Source organism: Siphateles boraxobius, unplaced genomic scaffold (genome assembly GCF_051911475.1).
Source record: "Siphateles boraxobius isolate OS27281-9 unplaced genomic scaffold, OSU_SipBor_1 130, whole genome shotgun sequence".
Taxonomy (NCBI): domain Eukaryota; kingdom Metazoa; phylum Chordata; class Actinopteri; order Cypriniformes; family Leuciscidae; genus Siphateles; species Siphateles boraxobius.
In genome coordinates, this window is record NW_027508734.1 from 10,780,882 (window position 1) to 10,802,500 (window position 21,619).

Sequence of the window (21,619 nt, forward strand, 5' to 3'; positions counted from 1 at the left end):
TTTTTGAGTTTTTGAATGATTAAATAAATCTAAATTAGAATGTCAGCATCAATCAGACATAACATTAAATCACAGCGCATAAATGTTCTCTATTAGACCTCTGTATTAAACCAAAACAAAATAATATCAATGAACTAGGCCTAAGTTAACTTAAATAGGCTAATTCTGTAAAAGACGCGCGAGGACTCGTGCACAGATATCCGAATCAGTTCCTTCCGAGCGAACCGATTCACTAAAACGAATCGAACTTTGCAGATTTTTTATTGCTTGTTCACAGAGCTTTAAAACTGCTTAGACAATAGCTACAATTGTGTCATAAACACGGCAACTAAGTATTTTATCACTACCGCTACTTGTTGCGAAATGTAGCTGAAAAGATACCGTCATATAGGCATATAACTGTAGAAATATTGATCTAATATTTAGTTAATCTGTTTAGTAAATGACTAGGCTACAACAACTATGGATTAAATGGTCACGCATGTAAGCTATGTTGCATAGTAGAACAAAACTTGTGTTTCTTCGAGAATTAACGTTTGAGCCTGGGGTATGGTCATTTAAGTTGTAGTAGGACAACACATGAGTGAATTCAAACCAATGACCTTATTGTCCCCATACATTTAACACTATTATTTACATATCTCCGAGCTCGAGGGAGGGAAGCGTGGCGAATTAGTCTTCCGGGTCGGCCCTAAACGTCATGACACGACAGAGCAATTAAATACACGAATGGAACTTTTTGTCTTAAAATAGTCAGCTTCCAATTTGATCATCTAATTCTGCAGTTTTGCTTGAGAGATATACATCCACATTTTTTTTTAAACTAGGACTTTCTTGTAGGTAATTGCCTATAGGCTATATCATTTTTTAAAACATGGTTCAACAGGAGGTCTAGGCTATGTAAATACACATTTTCATAATTTGCCTATTTTTTATGCCACAAATTTCACTCTGCCACCCCCTGGCCTTATTCACTTCCTGTTTGCCAAACCACACTGTTAAGTTGATTGCCTCTGGGCTTAGGCATACAATATGATGAAAAAAGAACATTTTAGAAACAGGAGTGACAATTACATAATTCCAGTGTGGGAGAGAATAGGGCAAAACTTTTAGCATTGGTACATGTTTTGTGCACAAGGTAAACACACCACGCAGGAATATCATGCCATGGAGTTAAACAAGGCTGTTACAATTGTGGGTATTTTTTATGAAGTTGATGGGGATCTCATACCACAGATCAAGAGGCACTAACAATACTTTATGATGAGATGCCTAGAGGAAAAAGGAAAAACTGATCCTACATTTAAAATTGTTTTTGAACAAACCCATTGCCGCTTTCTAGACCCTTAGATAAGATGTAGATGGCAATGTATTGTAAATGTAAAATTGTAACACTAAACATTTCACAAAACTATTTCTGTTTCACGTATTGTGTTGAGATTTTTTAGTACTCAGTATATTTTTAGGTGTGTATTCATCACCATCTTGAAATTAAAACATGCCAAGGAAATTAAATCTAGCATAAATATGTATCTGAGCCTGAGCATCTTTTTCTGTTTTTTTATTTATTAGAATGATCTCAATGCTCATATAAATTCTTTCAAGTAATTTATGTAGGGACAATCGTCTGTTTTGTTTAATTGTTTAATTGTACGAATCTTAACCAAAGGCAGAATGAAAGATGCTCTGTAAAATACATGGTATAAACATTTTGATGCATCTCAAGACTGCTATATTACTTTTATATGTATTAACTTATAATGACCTTTGAAGGTTTCACACCCATCCTTAAATTTAAATAGGCCAACATATGAATATGTAAAATGTCTCAAACTCAATGTTAATTTTATTGTATGTATTTTAGATTTAAAAATATATATTTTATGGGGTCTACTTGCTGTTAGGTGATGGATGTGTGTTGATGCCATAATTCTCTATAAATCATGTGGTGTGAAAATATGATACTTTGGACAAAAAATAAATAAATGGGTTGTTGTGTTTACTAAAATAATAATTTTGCATAATATAAATGTGAAAAAATTGAGTCTTGGGTCACTTTGTGTAGACTATAGTGTTCATTACACTGCCCTCGCCAAAAAAAAAAAAAAAAAAAAAAAAAAAAAAAAACGTTCTGTGTAAATGGCCTCTTAGATGACTAAAATTATTTAATACGTAACAAATTTAAGATTATTAAACACAACGGTCTAAATCAATAAACTCCTCCAAACTCTTCTTCGCGGTCTCTGAACCTCGAGCTGTAGGCCTTTTGCTTCCGAATGGGTGAATCAGCATATTTTTAATATGCGATTTGTACAAGAGATGGACTGGGAAACACGTTATGTTCATACTTACCCAACAAACACAAATGGAGTGAACACACCGGTCCGACAAAACACAAAGCTGGATTTTGGTGTGTGTGTGTGTTGGCGTTTGTTGACAGCATCAAACTAGTCTACAGTAACAGCTACTAGGTGACAGCGCCATCTATGTGTCTTTGCAGTGTTATCAATAATTTACACATTTAATCATTGAAATACACAGGGGACTTTTTGTTTAATTTTTGAACAGGGGATGATTAAAACAAGACAGTAATTATTCAGACCCATCTTAACTGATCAATTAGAGACTGCTTCAGGACTCCAAAGCCATCACCTATACGTTTACTTCAATAATATATCATTTCAAAATATGTTCTCAGTGGTACAGGTGAACATTGGAACAATGCCTGAGATCATTTGGAATAAATAGAGCTGGTCAGTTTGTCATCCAAAAACTGGGAAGAGAATTAAATGGAATGAATTTGAATTTCGAAGTATAAGGGCAAGTTCTTGAAGTTTCAGACAACCACGGTATTCAGCAGCATGTAAGCCACTAAAAACCAAAAGATAAAAGATCCCTGACAGTTATATTAATCCCTTAATTTAATCATAAATTAATATATATTTTTAAAACCTCATAGGAAATTCCAGTGAACTCATGGCAAATCAGCCTCCAGGGTTTGCCAACAAATTGACGGCATGAAGAAATGAGAGGACTGTGCAGTTTTTAAACTGTTAAATTATTGCTTTTGTTGTATTACTCTTATTTTTTGTTAATGACATGATTTAACGGAACAAGTTGATATCAAAATGAAATGAATTTATTTCTTGTATAATTTCTTGTCCATCAATGTGCTTGCATGAAGCAATGTAGACATCTTAAAACTAATAAACAATCAATAAATAATTATTGGGTTTATTGGATTAGAAATAATTTAAAACTGGTAATGTGATCAGTAAATCTTTGTGGGTCGTCTGCGTTTCACGGATCATTCGTGGGAACCTGCAGACGACCGTTAAGATGAAAAAGACACTGTACACAAAATATTCCCTATTTCCAAGCGCTGTTATAAATGGCTAGAAAAAGATTATTCAGCAAAATGCAGCCTGCAGGTCAGTCAAATATTTACACTGATATTTTACAGCAAGAAACAAGGTTTCAGCAAAGTACACATTCAGTGACACGAGTTCCATTCGATTATAGCCCTCCCGTTTCAGTTACAACAATCACATACAACATTTGTGCTTAAAATAACTTCATCATCATCATCATCATAATCCATCAAAGAATATTAGGCACATATCCTACAATTATTCACAAATTATATACACAGTGTACACACAATGTATTGGCAGTGCTGACAGCATTACAGAGCTTCGATATTTGGCTTCCGGTTTAAATCCACGATGATGTTGCATAGGATCGATGACTTACAGGAATCATACACTGGAGTGAAATGGAAGCAATGTTGTAACTAAAACCCTGTAGTGCCATTCGAACAGCATTAGACAACGTAAATCAGGTGAAAACACTGAAATAGCCCCATATATAATGCTTTCCCATGCAAGGAAACTTATTATCCATCCAAATAATGTTCCTTTATAGAGAATCAAAGATAAAATTTTATGTACAAACCAGAAGCGTCCTTGCATTACGAAGCAGCAAATACAGTATATTATGAATCCAATGTCTATGTGGACTTTGTTACCCTTTCACATTGAATGCAAGATATGTACACGATAAAGGCCAAAATGGTCAATGAGGTAATACTCATACACCAAATAATGAACGATTTCTCCTGCAGCACACGGTGCTTTTTCCAAGATGTTTTTGAGAAGGTCTTTAAGCACCAAGCAAAGCCTTACAGCTAAAACACTCAAGCTGCACTTTGCCAGTAGTGATTATATGCTATTCACGTATATAAAGGCGACAATGCATCATTTGTCTCATATGCGATGTTTGAAAGTTTTCAAGAAAGTGATGCTAGAAATTGTAAAACGTCCCTTTTTAACAGCGCCTGTGTAGCTGAACAAAACAAGTACACATTATCAAAACAGACGCAGGCTCCCTTTATGCACTTCCTCTTTCCCAAACCTCACATTGTTGCTCCTCTGGTATGATATGATGACTATGAGGCTGTTTATTATAGGCCAACTCAAAGAGTAGCGCAGAGCCCTGTAGCTCAATTACGAAACGTAATCAAATCAGCATTTTTCGGAAGTATAAAACATAGTGCCGTTTTCTTTACAAAATGGAGTAAGGCACCAGATTCCATTCAGCACCAAAAACAGAGAGCGATCGAGTGTAAAAAATAGATAGATGGGCTTTGTGCTACAGTACAACACTGGATCATGCGGTCAGCAGGTGCTTTAAAAAAAGACATTATGCGAAGGGGCAAACAAAAGCACGTCCCAGACGATAAATGAGGTTTTTTTCTCCAATCGTCACAGTAAATAAGTCTAAACACAAAAGTGTAGCACCATGCTATTTCATCCATATCTTTATCACGTTAAACATGAAGCGATGGTCAGCATCCGATCAAGCTGGTTTTGTAAAGTCATGAGCAAATCCATCAATAGAGGGAAAGTCGATGAAGGTGATGGTCTAAAGATGTAACGTCTCCATTTCACCAGTAGAGGGTAGTAAATCAAACGAGCATTGTTCGGTGAATTTTTGCAGGCGAAATCCACTCTTTCAATAGGAATCCACGCAATCTGTAATTTCGTGTGAGGGCGAAAGATTTAGCAATGTGTACAAGTTGGTCAAATGGATTCATACGTCGCTTGACAATTCGCAGACTTCCGCTAACGTGACCGCACTTTTACTTTTGAGGTAAAAATTGGGACAAAACACTTTCTTCTGATTTTGCCGATGTAAAATTTCTAAAATCACACAAGTGGTTCTCAAAAGGCAGCTTGAAGTGCCGTTGAGTTTTCCCGTTTATATATTTCTTTATATATATATATATATGTCTTTTTATATATGAAGCGTCTTTATTTGGGTTACCAGCACCCGTAGTGATTTCACGTAGACTTGATTTGGCTGCCGCAGCTGGAATACTGTAAGGGATCAGGCAGGATCAGAGTGTGGACTCCAGGGAAGAGTCCAGGATATCGTCATGATGACTGTTGCTGTTGGAGTCGCTGTCGTAACTCTGCGGGTTGGAGCAGCCGGCCGCCTCTTTCAGTCGCAGGAGCATGTTCATCTGTTCACACGATACACACAAATAACAGTCAGGCCAGATGTCATATGTGTTTGAGAAGAAATCGGAGATATTATGTATGGTGTTGTATTTCAAGTAAAGAAATTACTAAATCTAAAATATAAGACTATTTTTCATTTAAAAAAAAACATTTTTTATAAACTTTGTGCTTAACCAGTTTTTGTATGTTACCCAGCCAAATGTCAATGTATATCAATGTCAACATCCATTTATTTGTCATAAATAATGTGGTGTCACTGACAGACATACTGACACCTTCTGGTGTGGATGTATAATAACGCAGAAGTGACCAATGCCATTATAGTGACATCAGTGTGATTGTTAATTGATTTTTTTTGTTAATTTAAATCAAGTGAAATTAAAAAAATAAATAAAACTTAAATAAAATACAAATACTAGATGATTTTTTTAGTACTACAATTACTATCTAAAACAAATACAAATAAATGAAAGCTAAATAGAAATATTGAGGAAAAAACACTAATGAAAATGACAAAAGCACTTAGCAAAATTAATAAAAACTTAAAATAAAAAAACCTGAAAATATACAATTAGAAATATTTTTATTATCCACTATATTTAGAATCGAATAATAATTCATAATATATACTAATACATACATTAATAATACTAGAATAACACTGAGTGGCATACTCTATTTGTTGACTTATTTGTTGCCCTTAATTCACCTCGGTAAAAATAAATTAATATGTTAATATTCGGCAGAACATGTGATCTCAAGATGGTGGTCATGATGAGGTTGGTCCCACCCTTATGTAAACCTCTGATTCATCTTATGAGAATTTACACAATTTATATAATTTATATTTAATTTATGTTATATTTATAAATTATTTTCAATCATTGATTTTCTTGACCAATCCTTTCAAGACCATTTTTTCTGCTTTATAATGTCCCCAACTTTTTAGTAACATTACCGCAGCAAATAGTATATTTTTATTTTCATAAATAAACATAAAAAACATTTGAGAGCAGAGAGTTTTTATGGGTTCACTCCTGTTTGTGTAACTCACCAGTGGGTCGGCGTCGCTGTCACTCTGAGTGCTCTGTTTGTTAAGGCCCTCTCTGGAGGCGGAGTATCCATCAAAGCCCACATCCTCTGGGCGGAGCTGCAACAAAGCCGGCCAATCAGGATGCTGATGAGAAGCTGCCCAGGGAAAAGTTTCCAGAACCCACAGCGCAGGATCCTCCCACGCTGCCCTGCGACCATACAGCTAAACAAATGCAAACAAACAGAGATTGAATAAACGCTTTGTGTCTATATACTGAGGGATACACAGAAGGAAGAAAATCCTAGGGTTTGGTTAACGGACTCATAATGTTGTGAGAGATGACTTTCACAGTTACATTGAATAAAACATATTAGTGTCGGAATAGGTCGATTTTACTCTAAAAGAGAGCAGATGTTACCTGTAAACCCTCTCTCACAGCCTCCAGCATGTAGGGGATGATGGAGTAGTTCCACAGGTCAGTGAACCAAACACGAGAACCGTCTACATCCATCGGACATGACAGGAACAAACGTGGACCTGGATGAAGACACGTGACACTCAAATTCAACCATTGTGGAGCAAATTAGTATTTGATAATATTGTGTTTCAGCATGGTGGTTTATCTCCGTACCAATGGTCACATCAGAGGAGCTGTGAGCCTCCAGGAAGCGGTTGAGGTGGTGCCAGACTTGAGGGATCCAGTCGATGATCTTCACCAGCTCCAGGGTCCGTGTCCGGCTGCCGATCTCAGTCTCGATCAACTTCCTCCGCAGAAACCGGCCCAGGAAACCTTTCACCGGCTCCATGTGATTAGCACACAGCACCCATCTGTAACGGAAAACAAATGTTGCTCACGTTAACATCATCACTGCCTTAGAAGATGTTAATTAAAAAGTTACAATCCATAAAACATAATAATAATATCTATCAATCTATCTGTTCATTTAGATGTTAATGAATAGAATCTCATCACTGCTTTTAACAATAGCATAATGGCGCCACCTAGAGGTCACTCCACTGCAGTTTCCCAATTAAGGCCAAGGCATAGTTTGTAGTGCTAATTTAATATGAAAATAGAGAGCAGTTTTGTACCTGAAGTTATGATGAAGCTGCAGGTTTGGAGCAGAAGATGTTGCCTGACTCATTGTGCCGATTATATACGGGCTGCAAATACAGAGAGACAAAATAAAACCTTTAATTGTACATTCACTTGTTGTTGTGTTCGTGTGCATGTTTTTTTTTGTTACACTGACTGTAGTGTGATTTTGTATATAGTGTGCACTGAATATTGTATAGTGTGTACATAAACACATGATATTTTTATTAATTCAAATTATGTAAATACACACTATTGTTCAAAAGTTTGGGGATGGTACGAATTTTTTTATGATTTTGAAAGACTATTTCAAGTAGTAAACTAGTTATACTAGATAAACTAGTTTATCAAGGCCACTTTTATTAGCTAAAAATATAGTAAAAACAGACACATTGTAAAATATTATTACTATTTTAAATAACTGTTTTCTATTTGAATATATTTTAAATTGTAATTTATGCCTGTGATGCAAAGCTGATTTTTTCAGCATCATTACTCCAGTCTTCAGTGTCACATGATCCTTCAGAAATCATTTTCATATGCTGATTTGCTGCTCAAGAAACATTTCAGATTATTATCAATTATTAACAGTTGTGCTTTTTGGGAAAATTATGATACTTTTTTTTTTCAGGATTCTCTGATGAATAGGAATATCAAAAGAACAGCAAATCTTGTGTAACATTATAAATGTTACAATCACTTTAAGGTGTCCCTACTGAACAAAAGCATTCATTTCTTTCAGACTCAAAACTATTGACGTGTATTTATAAAAAATTAAAACACATGAAAGGCAGACTGACCAGCGCTGGTATTTGCAGTTGAGCAGGCCGTTGAACATCTCTCCCAGTGAGCTGACGTGATGAAGGTTATCCAGAAGAAGCACAAGAGGGGCTTCAGTCTCCGGCCCGTCGGCGCTGCACTGATCCACTATATTTGCCAAGTACTGACGTAACTCCTACGAAATAAATATATACATCTTTACTTTTTAATGTCCAAGGATTTCTATACTTCGGCTCATATCTAATTAGCTAAACATTTTTCTTTTTCGTTTTGTAGATAAAAAGCTTTGTTTCTAAAGGGAAAAGGTGGATTTGCCTTGCTCTTTTAGAAACGAGAGAGAGCTCAGGCTCACACACCAGGATTTTTGATTAAAAAATAGGAAAAAACAACAACGCTCACTTTGCTGGATTTATGGTCGACATTGAAGGTGACGATGTTGCTCTCATTGGGCCGTTTTCCCTCTCGCAGTGCCAGATGCTCCGCCAGTCTGTGGGCCAGGTAGGATTTTCCGGTGCCACTGGGGCCTGAAAGGATGATCCTGCGATGTTCCTGGAGCAAAGACACGTAGCGCTGGAGCATGGGTTTGGGAATCAACGTCTCGAAGACCAGAGAATCCTGGGACTGACAGTTCACACCTGAATTGAGAGAAACACGCACAGGCAAAATGTTAACAACAACTATAACACATTGCGATAACAAATGAAACATTTTCTGATTGTGTGAACCTTTCAGCGAGATGTTGATCGTGTCATTCTCTCCCACGAGGTATCCACACGGCAGGAGTTCAGGTGTGTCTGTCCCGCTGGACCGGATCACATCTCCAATACGATAGCCCTCAACACTGTCTGATCCCAGACCCAGATGACTGACCGGATCAACATGCCTGATGTACTCCTACAGAGAGACAATCAGATAATCAAACCCAGCACTTATCCACTAATACCTGGACGGTCTGTAATACACTGTTATACAGTACAGTGTGCTTGGATAATACTGTATGTTGATTCCACATCTTTCTCAAATTAAGCTAGAGCATGTTAAATACCTCGATGAAAAAGTCTTCTGAAGTAAAAAGGAGACTTCGCAACAGAATAAGTACCCATACTCAAAAAGAATAATTCAGAAAAAACTAAAAATTCATTAAAATAGTTTCATGAATCAGTGTTTTTAACAGTAACGAACTTCAGAAAGAGCTCAAGTAGTCGGTCTACACACTTTTTTTTTCTCCTTCATGTCATCTCTGTGCCTTCTAGGCAACTGGTATATTAGCGACACCTACTGTTCATACATGTATATCAATATACCACAATCAGTCTAATGTTTCTCATTGTAAACCACTCATCATCAACAAATGATTACAGTGATGTATGTGAATTACTTTACCTTAAACAAGCGCCGTACAACTCCATCAAGAACATCCCACTTGGTTTTTCCACTGACACCAATGCAGCCGATCAGGAAGTCTCGATTCCTGCTGTCCTGTGGGAGACCGAAGACGCATCATTAAAACCAACTATTTAAGCATTTTTTAAAATCTTCCAGCACAAAAAAAGCGGCAGAACTGACCTCTTTCCACATGACGTCCTCTTGAAGACTGACAACTATTTTCACATGTCTGCTCTCTTTCCGAGAGCTTCCGTCTCCACCAGAGTCATCCAGCAACATGTCTAAAAGAAGACGGACTAGATCTGTAATGCGCTTTTATGATTTTCCCTCACATACAGCTACAAAAACATCCTTTAGGGAGCAACAATAAGAATTTTCACAAAAAACAAAAAAAAACATTCTTGTACCGAAGCTGGTGGACTCTGTGAGATTGAGGCTGTGTTGAGACAGGCCAGGCGTCGGGGTCGGAGTTGGGTTATAGACGGACACTTGAGAGGACGCCCTGCTTCCACTGGCTTGGCTTTCCAACTTAAGACGATCATTTTCCGTCTTTAGCTTCTCGATCTCCACCTATCAGACCACCCACACGGGGATAAAAAATGTAACATTCCCTTTTCTACTTAAAAATCCAATGAATCTGATTCGTGGGACTGCAAGAAGGTAAGGTGAATCTCACACCTGCATGCGGTTCATAGCCTCGCGCAGCTGGTCCAGCTGGTGGGCGGAGCTTAGGGCTTCCAGTCGAATATCCGTCAACTTCATCTCCTTCTCTCGCAGCTCATTACGCAACTGCATCACAGTCTCTGCCTCCCCATCCAGACAGTCCGACAGTCTAAATCACAGCATACATGTCCTGATTAATATATGATTTCAACTTTATTTCAACAATAATCAGGTCAAGACACGAGCACACTCACATTGAGCCGGAGTGTGTGTTGCGGAGCAGCAGTGCTGAGGTGCCGGTGCCGTTGTGAGGGAGTTTGGGAGAGGAGGGGAGAGAGGAATCCGTCATCTCCTCAATGTCTGAGTGGGATGAGGCCGACTTGGGTGATTTCTTCTTACTGAAGGCCTGTTTGAAGGAGCTCCGCAGCTGCAACGACAGCAAACAGAACAAAGAGGAGAGCATGAAGCTGAGAGTTACTTGAAAACGACTGGGCAGCACTTAAAGCATGAGCAGGAGAAGCAGTACTGTGAGAACAGGGGAGGAAAACAGAGAGAAAGAGAAAGAAAGAAGGGAGAAACAGCCGGAAAAAAAAAGGCCAGGTTGGGCATCATCCATATCAAAGTTTGAAGATAAAGCAGCCTTTTTATCTGTGATGTTTTATGTATAGATTTGAATGTGCTGAGCGTTTAAACTGTTATTTTGACAGTTTTAAACCATTACATCTATTTCGGTATAGTTGCAAAACCAAGAAGTTCAATATCAATAAGTAAACATTTTAAAAAAAAAATCATAATCGAGGTGTTTAACGTAAAAAATTCTAAACAAAGAAGTTTATAACCAAGAAGTTAAAAAAAATAAGTAAATAAAGAGGTTCATAATCAAAGTTCTAAAAAGTTCATAATCAAGAAAGAAAATCAAAACAAAGAAGTTTACATTCATTTACATTCAAAAGGAAGTTCATAATCAAGAAATGTGAAATCAAATTTAAATTCAAAATAAAGAAGTTATAACTAAAAAATTTAACCAAGAAATGTAAAATCAAGTATAAAATAAAAATGAAAAACAAATAAATTCAAAATAATTATCAAGAAATTGATAATCAAGAAGTTCAACATTTAGGAATTTATAATTAAAGCATTCAAAATCAAAAATTAAAAGTCAAGAAGTTCAGGATGAAATCAAGAATTCAAATATCAAGAACCCATGACTTGAAGGTCAGGAAAAAAGGGGAAAAAATGTCAGACTTTGCAGTTGTCCTGTGTAACACTATGTACTAAAATAAATATTAGCTTAATTGTATAAATAAATTAGTGCTGTCAAATCGATTAATCACGATTAATCGCATCTAACTTAGCGCTTGTGTTTATATAATATATGTATGTTTGTGTGTGTGCATGTCTGTCTATACACATACAGTACATATACACATATATATATATATATATATTATATAAACACAAACTTTTATGTTAGATGCGATTAATCACGATGAATCGATTTGACAAGCACTAGAATAAATATAATGACTCAAGACGGACATTATTTTGAATATAAAGGACAGAGGGGAAAAAGAGGGAGAAGACAAGGACAGTGTGAAGGAGACACACAGCGAGCTGAGGAGCAGTGCATCTAACGGTTAGCAGGGTTAGGAGTGAAGCTGGGTTAACTAACACACTCTCTTACCTCATACACCTGCCATATGAAGCGACAGCACAGCGAAAAAACAGAGAGAGACACAGAAAAGCTCATTCAGCCGTGTGTGTTTGTGCCCCGTCACATGACACTATCAAATCACTGTCTTCAATCACACCGTCTACAATTTCTACCACTAAATCTGCGGGAAGAACACCTGAGTTGAGAGTCTTGCTGAACTACATCACCATGTTTCACCTGAAAACCCATCAAGACCAACACAAACCCCTCAGTGATGATGCGTCCACTAGGACCAGTGCACAAGCAATAACACAAATGGATTCCTAGTTAAGCTGGTTACCGTTCTCTAAAACACTATATGTCCGTCTGGACCACCAGGCTGATATGGCTTGTTTTTTGCTAACAGGACAGTGATGCATCTACAAAGCTGAATATCTCATTTAAACAACTAAAATCAATCTAAGAATAACAACACAAACTGGGACACGAAACATTTAAAACTCAAACTATTGGTGTATCGTTCAAAAGTTTGGGATCGGTAATATTTTTTCCATGTTTTTGAAAAAAAAAGGGTTATGCTCACAAGGATGCATTTATTTGATAAAAAGTAGAGTAAAAAATGTAATATATTGAAATATTATTACAATTCAAAATAACAGTTTTCTATTTTAATATGTTAAAATGTAATTTATTCCTGTGATGCAAAGCTGAATTTTCAGCATAATTACTCATCTTCAGTCACATGATCCTTCAGAAATCAATGTAATATGCTGATTTGCTGCTCAAGACACATTTAATATTATTATCAATGCTGAAAACAGTTGTGCTGCTTAATATTTTTCGCAGACACCAGATTTTATTTCCTTTGACAAAAGGAAAGTTCAAAGGAACAGCATTTGTTTTAAATATATGTGTTTTATTATTGCAAATGTCTTTCATGTCACTTTTGATCAATTTAATATCCTTGCGGAATAAAATAATTTATTTTATTTCAAAAATCAACCAAAACAAGAAAAAATCTTACTGACCCCAAACTTTTGAACAGTAGTGTATATAAATCTACAAGACCACTAGCCTATCAATGTTACACTTGTCCAAACATAACAGGGTAACTGTTGTCATTATTATTTAACATACGTATTCATATTCATATTCATCATCTGACACGTCACCTCCAGCACAGGACACCAGCTACAGCCAGCATGACACAGCAAAACAGGAAGTACAATAAATTAAACTCTATGTGCATGATAAACTAACTTCCAATATAAAAAGGCAGGTATTTCGCATTTAATACAGTTTTCAGGAAAAGCGTCAGCATTTAGTAACATATATTTTAAGTTTAAGCAACTTCAGACAAAAACATAAAGGACAAACGTTAGACACAAACAAAAGATAGAATGAGAAAGCACACAGATTTGCAACGGTTAAACAGTTCTTAGGACATTGATGGGATAGTTCTACCAAAAATGACAAATCTGTCATCATTTAGTTGTTCTAAACCTGTATGAGTTTCTTTCTTCTGTTCAATACAAAAGATATTTTGAAGAATATTGGTAACCAAACAGTTGATGAGCCCCATTGCCTACCATAGTCTGAAAAAAAAAAAATACTAAGGAAGTCAGTGTGGCACATCAACTGTCTGGTTACCAACATTCTTCGAAATATCTAGTTTTCAACAGAAGAAAGAAACTCATATAGGTTTGGAACAACTGAGAAAATGATGACAAAATGTAATTTTTGAGTGAACTATCCCCTTAAATGTTGCTGAGAGGAGTGTGGACTCACCCAGTTCTTCTTCTTCTTCTTGCTGCTAGAGTCAGGGTTGTCCATGTTGGAGCCCAGGCTGGAGTGGCTGGTGGCACTGGTGATACTGGAGACGCTGTCAGACGAGTGCTGTCTGCGCATGCGCAGGTCCGGCTGCGCTCCGGGGGACGAACCATTTTTACCTGACAAATGGACATGGAGATTTTAGTTGACATCAAGTGTGCCATTAACGTAAAAAACTGCAAAACTAATCAATACATCATCAACCAATCAGAACACAACAATGTCTGAAAAGCATCTACACATGAATGACAGATTTTTTTTTTGGGTGAACTATCCCTTTAAAGTAGAGTAATTTTAACACATTAAAGGGAAAGATAGATGCTCATTTAGCACATTTAAAACTTCAGATATTTTGTGTAAACGTATAGTTGTAGTGGGTTTGTTGAATCTGATTGTAATACTTTTCTTTGCGTGTGTATTTATTGATTATTTTCTCTCCCTCACCCGTGCGTTCACTCTTGCAGGAGAGCTCTGGAGTGTTGATGACACCGTTGATGGCTGCTTGAGCTACTGCGTTTTGCTTCTTTAGCAGCTCAATGGTTTTCCTCAACTCGTTCAGCTCAGAGTCCTAACACACACGCATATATTTATTGACAGTGCATCTGCAAAATCATTTTCTCTCTATGTCTAATAATGAACAAGTGTGATAAATCCAAATGAAAGCATGCTGCAACTAACTTTCTGTTCTGCGGTCATGGTGAGGCTCTTCAGGCGGATGGTCATGTTGCCTAAACTCTGCTCAAACGCTGCCACCAGGTGGGCCTAATGAAGAGCAACAGGGGAGAAGAGGTAAGGTAAAGAAACAGGGTTCATTGAAGTTCAAAATGACGTCTTTGTTGCATGCATGCATCATAGCTACACAATAATACACCATTCATATAATACATTGTGCAATCTGCCTTCAAGTTCAAGGGAGTTAAATAAAGTTTCTTAGCAAAGCTTTCTCCTTTGCAATGATGACAAGAGTAATAAAAAAAAGAAGCATTTTGCTCAAAGCTGCATGAACTGCATGACCTGTGCATGAGCCACCTGTTTATTGAAATGTTACTGAAGCAGCAAAGCTCAAACTTACTAAATAACAATCTTTACCTTTAAACAAACACTTAGATGTGCAATCTAAACCCTGGCCCGTATTCCAGACTAACAAGCAACAACAAAAACCTTCTTTACCCTCTCATTACAATTTACCTTTCCCTCTGAATCAAATTTTCCCGGTAGGAATGAAAAACATTAAATAAATACAAATGATCTCTTTAACATTTCAACGGTTTCTCCTATTCCACGATGAGATTAAACGGAGATAAAATTGAGACTTTTTCTAAAGTCTCTTGATGCTCAGACTTTTCAGACTTAGAAAACATATTCACACATGCACCGTCCAGAGTTTTAAAACAGATCTCAACAATGTCTCAAACTGTGCTCAGTCAATACATTTAGAAAAAGAGACTTTAAATATAAACCCAAACTCAAAAAATGTTCACATCTCCTTTTATATACTAACAATTGTCTCATTGGTTTCAGTGTCATTTCTCGTGAGATATTTTAAAGAAAATTTAAGAGAATATTAAAACTTTGAAAGCTAATACTATGAATATAAACTATGAAAGAGCAACCACTAAGCATGAATGTATCTTCTGGGTCCTGGCCTCACCTTACATCCAACAGGGTCTTGGGAGCTGTCAGTTGTCTCCGTAAAGCCTCCCTGTCTATATTTTTCTTTCTGAGAGGGAGCGTGTTTCTCTGTGCACCCATGAGAAGGGTAGCGGTTCAGAGGGAGCCATATCAGAGAGCTGGTCCCGTCAGAACAAACATCACTAGAGCTCCTCTGCTGTTCCATAGATAGCTCAGCTTCAGATAACTCAATACAGCGTTATATTATGAAGCAGTGAAGCTCCTCCTAGCATTGATAACTGAGACAGACAAAGCAGAAAGCCGTCGGGGCCTTGACATGTTTTACTGGAGTCTCAAGGGCCCAGTTGTGTTTTTAATTCTTTTTTTCTTTCTATTGGGATATTCTCACTGTTCCATAGCTGAACACCCCAAAAAGAGTTGCATACGAGTTGCACAAACAATGTGCTGCATACGTCAAAACTAATCCATCACTTCATCCCATGCCAGTCAAAAATCAACTTTGTTTTCAACAAGTCGACAATGTTCATGTTTATGTTACATCAGAAACTGTACACACACGTGTTTATAATGGAAAACATGGCAATGCACCAAAATTCGAAAATCTAGTTTAGAACACAACTCCTCTTTTGTTAGAACCTCTAAAACATCTTGTCTAGTTAGTACTTACAAGACAGGATCCTTTTGCCTTAGGCATAAGACACATGTCTTTATGATTTTCACATCCATTTATCTTCAGGAGGACATATCAAAAACACTAAACACAGTCTGTACTGTACCATTTGTCCTTAGTCATAAAATATAAAATCAAACACAGTCTGTTTCTCTAGTGGAAATGGCACATATCTGTTCTGACAAGTCTGTTCTGCATAGTCTTGCTTTTAATTAAGTTTATTATATTTTATAAATACACACTGGCCGCCAATAGTATTTATTTTTCATAATTGTGACTATCAGTGTCGAGGAAAGTTACTTTGAAAAGTAATGTGCGACAATATCGTGTTACTCCCTAAAAAAGTAACTAATTCCGCTACTTAGATGGTTTAATGTAAAGTAATGCATTACTTTTGTGTTATTTTTTTCTCATCTGGGCTGGGCTTGCTTGTTTGTTTGTTTTTTAATAACACAAAAATTTGTATTTTTGGCAAAGGTACAGGTAATTGTCCTTCCAAACAAAAAGTGAAATGGATAAGCCTCGGGGTGACGAAGGTCAGCAGCAAAGACGTTGACCAGTAAAATGAAATTAAATGCAAGTACAGATTTAATTACTGCAGATTTGCATTTCACTGTTTGTTATTCATTTTTAGGAATACTGAATCTGTTTTTCTACAAGTGAGGTGAGTAAATGCTTATATTTAGTCTAAAACTACATACCCATCATGTTTACACAGCGCACACAACACTTACTCATGTTTTCTAAAAAAGTAACTTGCGTGACTTAAAAAAGTAATCTGATTACATAACTAACATTACTTATAATGTGTTGCCCCGACACTGTTGACTATATCTCACAAAGCGACTTCTCACAATTTTGACTTTTTTCTGATAACTGCGACTTTTATATCTCAAAACTTTTGCGATTTTTATTTTCTTACCTCAGAAATGCGATTTTTTTTTTATAATTGTCATTTTATATCTCACAGTTGTGACCTTTTCTGGTAATGGCAACTATGTTTTCTCATTATTGCGACTTTTACCTCAAAACTGTAACTATTTCTCATTTTATATCTCACAGTATGACTTTACATCTCGCAGTTGTGAGATTTTCTAAAAATATGCGACTTTATACCTCAAAATGACAGATTTTGTACCTCAAAATTATGAAAATTTCTTAAAATTGCTATTTTATATCTCATAGTATGTCTTTAGACTTTAAAATTGTGACTATCTCTCAAAATTTCTCCTTCATTGCTTCAATAGTGTCACACAATTATAACTCTACAACTGTGACTTTACTTTTTCCCAATTGCAATATAGTAGAGTAATCACTGAAAATTTAAAAACAGGTTTAATTTCTTAACCGGTTTAAATACATGGTTAAGTACAGGCTAAGTGAAGGAAAAAGTATTGCAAAAATACAATAGACTGTGCTGCTGAAGATATAGCCCTATTGAATAAAGATAAAGACAAGTGGAAACTCCAATGAGGTCATGATATTAATCAACTCCACAACCCACACAGGCGTCACTGGGATTACGATAACACCATTTATATGACGCCTCAGGTTGACAACTGACACTAGATACGGAATTGGGAATTAATTATGCCCCATAGATATAATATAAGAATAAAGAACTATGTATCTATGTCCACCTACATTGGCACTGAGTTGTGTCGTCAGGGCGGACACCTTTTCCTGGGAGGAGTCCAGTTCTCGACGCAGCTTGCGGATCTGGAGAGAAAAAAATGCAGAACAGAAACAGGTTGAAAAGGGGAAGAAAAAAGCGCAGATGAAAAGAAGAGGAAAAGGAGGCACACACAAGGGATCCAGGTGTGTCGTGGAAAGAGAACTTTGTGATTTGGTATCAAAGGGGGGAAACAGTTTGCAGGTGTATGTACAGAATAGAGGTGTGTTGCACAGGTGGACGTAAAGATCACAGAGATGTGCGGTGAAATGAGATCCGACCGTGAATCCACCCATAGTTTGTGTTCACAACAGGTCAATGGTGGTGAATAAACACACTACTGATGGCAATGTGCTTCACAGGAACGTGAGGGGCCGTGTGTGTTGTTTTTGCGAAAGGATTAACATGTCCTCACCTCTGAATGCGATTTCTCCTCCGTCTGTTAAAAAAAAAAAGACATGGTAATTAGCATGTTTAAACAGCATATTTGCACAGCTTTTCTTATGTAGCAGTTGAAAAATGAGCTGTTCTCTCCCCCGCGGGTATAAAACGAACACCACAGACAGCAGCACACACCTGAAAATGAACACTAAGACATCCCTAAAGCTCTAGAGAGGGAATATTTATTTTTCCTGTGATTTATGAGTTCATCTCTACTGGTACACTCTCACACGAACAGGAAGTTGGACACATTTGAATATCACTGAGAGTGATTCATTGAACACGTTGATTTGTTTGGAAGTTGGTTCCTAGATAATACTAAGTATCACCCACAGCTGAACGGGGAAAAAAAAACCTGATGATCATGTGATCCTGCATGATATGAAAAGTACCTAAAGAGCATTTTGAGCTTCAATGGAAGCAAGAACAACTGACCTTTGATACAAAAGAGTCAAACATTGATGAGTGATCTAGAAATAAAGTGCATTATGAAATATTTCTCATTCATATTATATCATAAAATGTCTTAATTATTTCAAAATCTTTCAAACATTTTGAAAACACGCTTGCTGACACATGAAAGCTCAAGACAACAATAGCATACTAGTGCTCTTTGTGTGGGATCTGGCATGTAATGACATCCACGGGGAGTTACGGCATCACACATAATGATTTTTAATGGTAGTCCGACAGCTAGACTGACAGTGACATTAGAACAACAGCACTGTCTGTCCGTCACAGCATTATATGACATGTGGGAAAAACCTCTCGGCGTCTAGCTGGTTTCGGTTTAATCGCATCTCGCTTTTTGTAAATATGTTTGATTATGCAAACTCAACATGGTGACTTTATCAATGCAACTCTGATCAGAAGAGCTTTTGTTTGAATTCTCTGATCTTTTGTTGACTCTGAGACTGAAGATTGTCCTGTCATTATATCTGGCTTTTGTTGAATGTTTCGTACTCTGCCGTACAGAATGAATCAGTGCTTTCAAAAGCAGCAGTCTGTTTCTAAGAAACATAGTGTTTCTGCATGACAGCTGTCACCCACATACACAAACACTTTACAGCCTCCACCTACAGACAAAACACAACCAGAAGGAAGATCTGCTTGAATCTGTTCCTGGATCAGCATTAATACAGACTGTAGAATCAGGTAACTCAGTTTAAGTCCAGCAAGATACAAATACACATTTTAAGTCAACATTACACACCATAGGTTTCCTGTTTACTGGTACTTAATTAAGAATAAATGTTAATAATATGCAACATAAATATAGAATACAAAAAGAAATATATGTAAATAAAGAATGAGAGTAATCTAAAAGTTAAGGTTCCTACCGTGTATCCCCAAGCACTCGCAGCTCTCCCCATAGAGAGAGTCGCCATCATCATGTCTTTCAAGTCTTTATACTTCAGTAAATCTGATCCTTTTTAGATAAATCTCTACTACCCAAGTACGCAAGTAACTAACTCCTCTGCTCCTGAAGTCAAGCTCATCTGAACTGAAGACTCACTACACGTGCGCCTGAGAGAGAACTGTTGCTAAAACACTGCAGGTGAAAGGAGCCGCCCATGTGGAGGTGTGGCACTCGACCTGATATACTATATAATCACTGAGTGAAATCTATCGTACTGGAACATTTGCATATCATTTTTTGAAAACTTGGTCTTTGCACGAACCAAATAAAGAAAAACTTTTGTTTGAATAAAAAGAGCTTGAAAACTCACCGTTGAATAGACGGATGAGGTACTGGACACCAGAGAGAGGGACGATCCATGAACTAAAGGGATAAACACACATTTATAGAAATTAAGACTTATTATGGAACACTTGCAATTCTATGGTGTTGGGGTGTAACAAACTGTTGCCAGGCAACATAACAAAAACCCCAGATCAAAAGTACATCATATGTTACGCAGAAGAGAAAGTTTTAACACTAAGAATCATTACTTAATGAAAATTGTAGATTTTAAAGTACACAATACGGATTGCATCAGCAAAAATAACAAATGTTCATTTCTCCTAAAAGCAGTGTTAACCCCCAGTTAACCTACACAGACAAACAAACACAGACAAAAGCATCGACCCACACACACCGTCTAACAACTAAAACCTGTAATTAAACTTTCACCTGCCCCGACAAGATGTGACTCATCAGGGGTAATAACAGCATCAGTCAGAGATTGCAGATCTGATCCTGAATGTAAGTTCAGAGGTGTGACTTCAAATCATTTCCCAAACAAATCACAGACATCAGTCTAAACACAGTCCACCCACGGGTCGCTGGGCACTTCCTGATGATGCCAGATCAGCCTTGAGGAAAAGCCAAACGGCTGCGTGGGCGTGATGTACGTCGGTTACAGATGTGAGAATGAAAGACCAGCGACGCTTATGAACTTGGCTGAGGACCACCCAGAAAACCAAAACATCATCTGTGTGCTGAGAAAGTAATGTGTGTGTGTGTGTGTGTGTGATAAGACCGAGATGATTTTATTTGGAAATAAGGGCTGTGTGGATGATGACTGCCTGGGGTTGTTTCCTGGGAAAAAATTGTCTAGCGTGAGGAACCTTGGTGTCATTTTTGACTCTGAGCTTAAATTTGACCGGCAAATCAATGCTGTCGTTAAGAATAGTTTTTTCCATCTTAGATCAATTTCTAAATTGAAATCTATCCTTTCTTTTGACGATATGGAGAAGGTTGTTCATGCCTTTGTGTCATCCCGTTTGGATTATTGTAATGTATTGTATCTGGGTGTGAGTCAGGCTTCTCTCTTCCGCTTGCAGCTCGTTCAGAACTCAGCTGCCAGACTTTTAACGGGCACTAAGAAGAGAGAGCACATTACTCCGGTTTTAATTAAATTACATTGGTTACCCATACGATACAGAATTCAATACAAAGCTTTGTTTTATGTTTTTAAGTCTCTGCATGGCCTAGCACCTGAGTATGTTACTGATTTAATCAGCCGCTGTCAATCAAGTAGATCTCTGCGCTCTAATGACCAATTGCTTCTCATGGTTCCCCGATCCCGTTTGAAATGTAAAGGTGATCGGGCATTCTCTGTTGCAGCTCCTAGGCTCTGGAATGACCTTCCTCTGTCTGTAAAAACTTGTCCTTCATTGGGTGCTTTTCAGAGTGCGCTTAAAACTTACTTGTTCTCTTTAGCATTTGACAATGCTTTGTAAGTTTTTATGTCAAATGTTTGCATTGTTTTTATGTCTTTGTTTTTACTTTTATTT

At 37.1% G+C, this 21,619-nt stretch overlaps 1 protein-coding gene across 7 annotated transcripts in view; it reads right to left on the minus strand.

The window, feature by feature from the left end:
• Positions 1–3,216: 3,216 nt before the first annotated feature.
• The window catches only part of nav2a (neuron navigator 2a), a 238,027-nt gene continuing 219,624 nt past the window's right edge, over positions 3,217–21,619 (minus strand). For all 7 annotated transcript variants that reach the window (XM_077227974.1, XM_077227975.1, XM_077227970.1 and 4 more), the window contains 19 exons: positions 20,110–20,162; positions 18,354–18,377; positions 17,911–17,985; positions 14,643–14,726; positions 14,409–14,532; positions 13,923–14,083; positions 10,735–10,907; positions 10,496–10,649; positions 10,225–10,387; positions 9,998–10,098; positions 9,815–9,910; positions 9,157–9,325; positions 8,831–9,066; positions 8,452–8,606; positions 7,648–7,719; positions 7,187–7,383; positions 6,974–7,092; positions 6,577–6,777; positions 3,217–5,524 (listed from right to left, as the gene is read on the minus strand). In XM_077227974.1, coding sequence (XP_077084089.1) covers positions 5,399–5,524; positions 6,577–6,777; positions 6,974–7,092; positions 7,187–7,383; positions 7,648–7,719; positions 8,452–8,606; positions 8,831–9,066; positions 9,157–9,325; positions 9,815–9,910; positions 9,998–10,098; positions 10,225–10,387; positions 10,496–10,649; positions 10,735–10,907; positions 13,923–14,083; positions 14,409–14,532; positions 14,643–14,726; positions 17,911–17,985; positions 18,354–18,377; positions 20,110–20,162 — 2,483 coding nt within the window. In that variant the 3' untranslated portion in view covers positions 3,217–5,398. The remainder of the gene's footprint in view (positions 5,525–6,576; positions 6,778–6,973; positions 7,093–7,186; positions 7,384–7,647; positions 7,720–8,451; positions 8,607–8,830; positions 9,067–9,156; positions 9,326–9,814; positions 9,911–9,997; positions 10,099–10,224; positions 10,388–10,495; positions 10,650–10,734; positions 10,908–13,922; positions 14,084–14,408; positions 14,533–14,642; positions 14,727–17,910; positions 17,986–18,353; positions 18,378–20,109; positions 20,163–21,619) is intronic.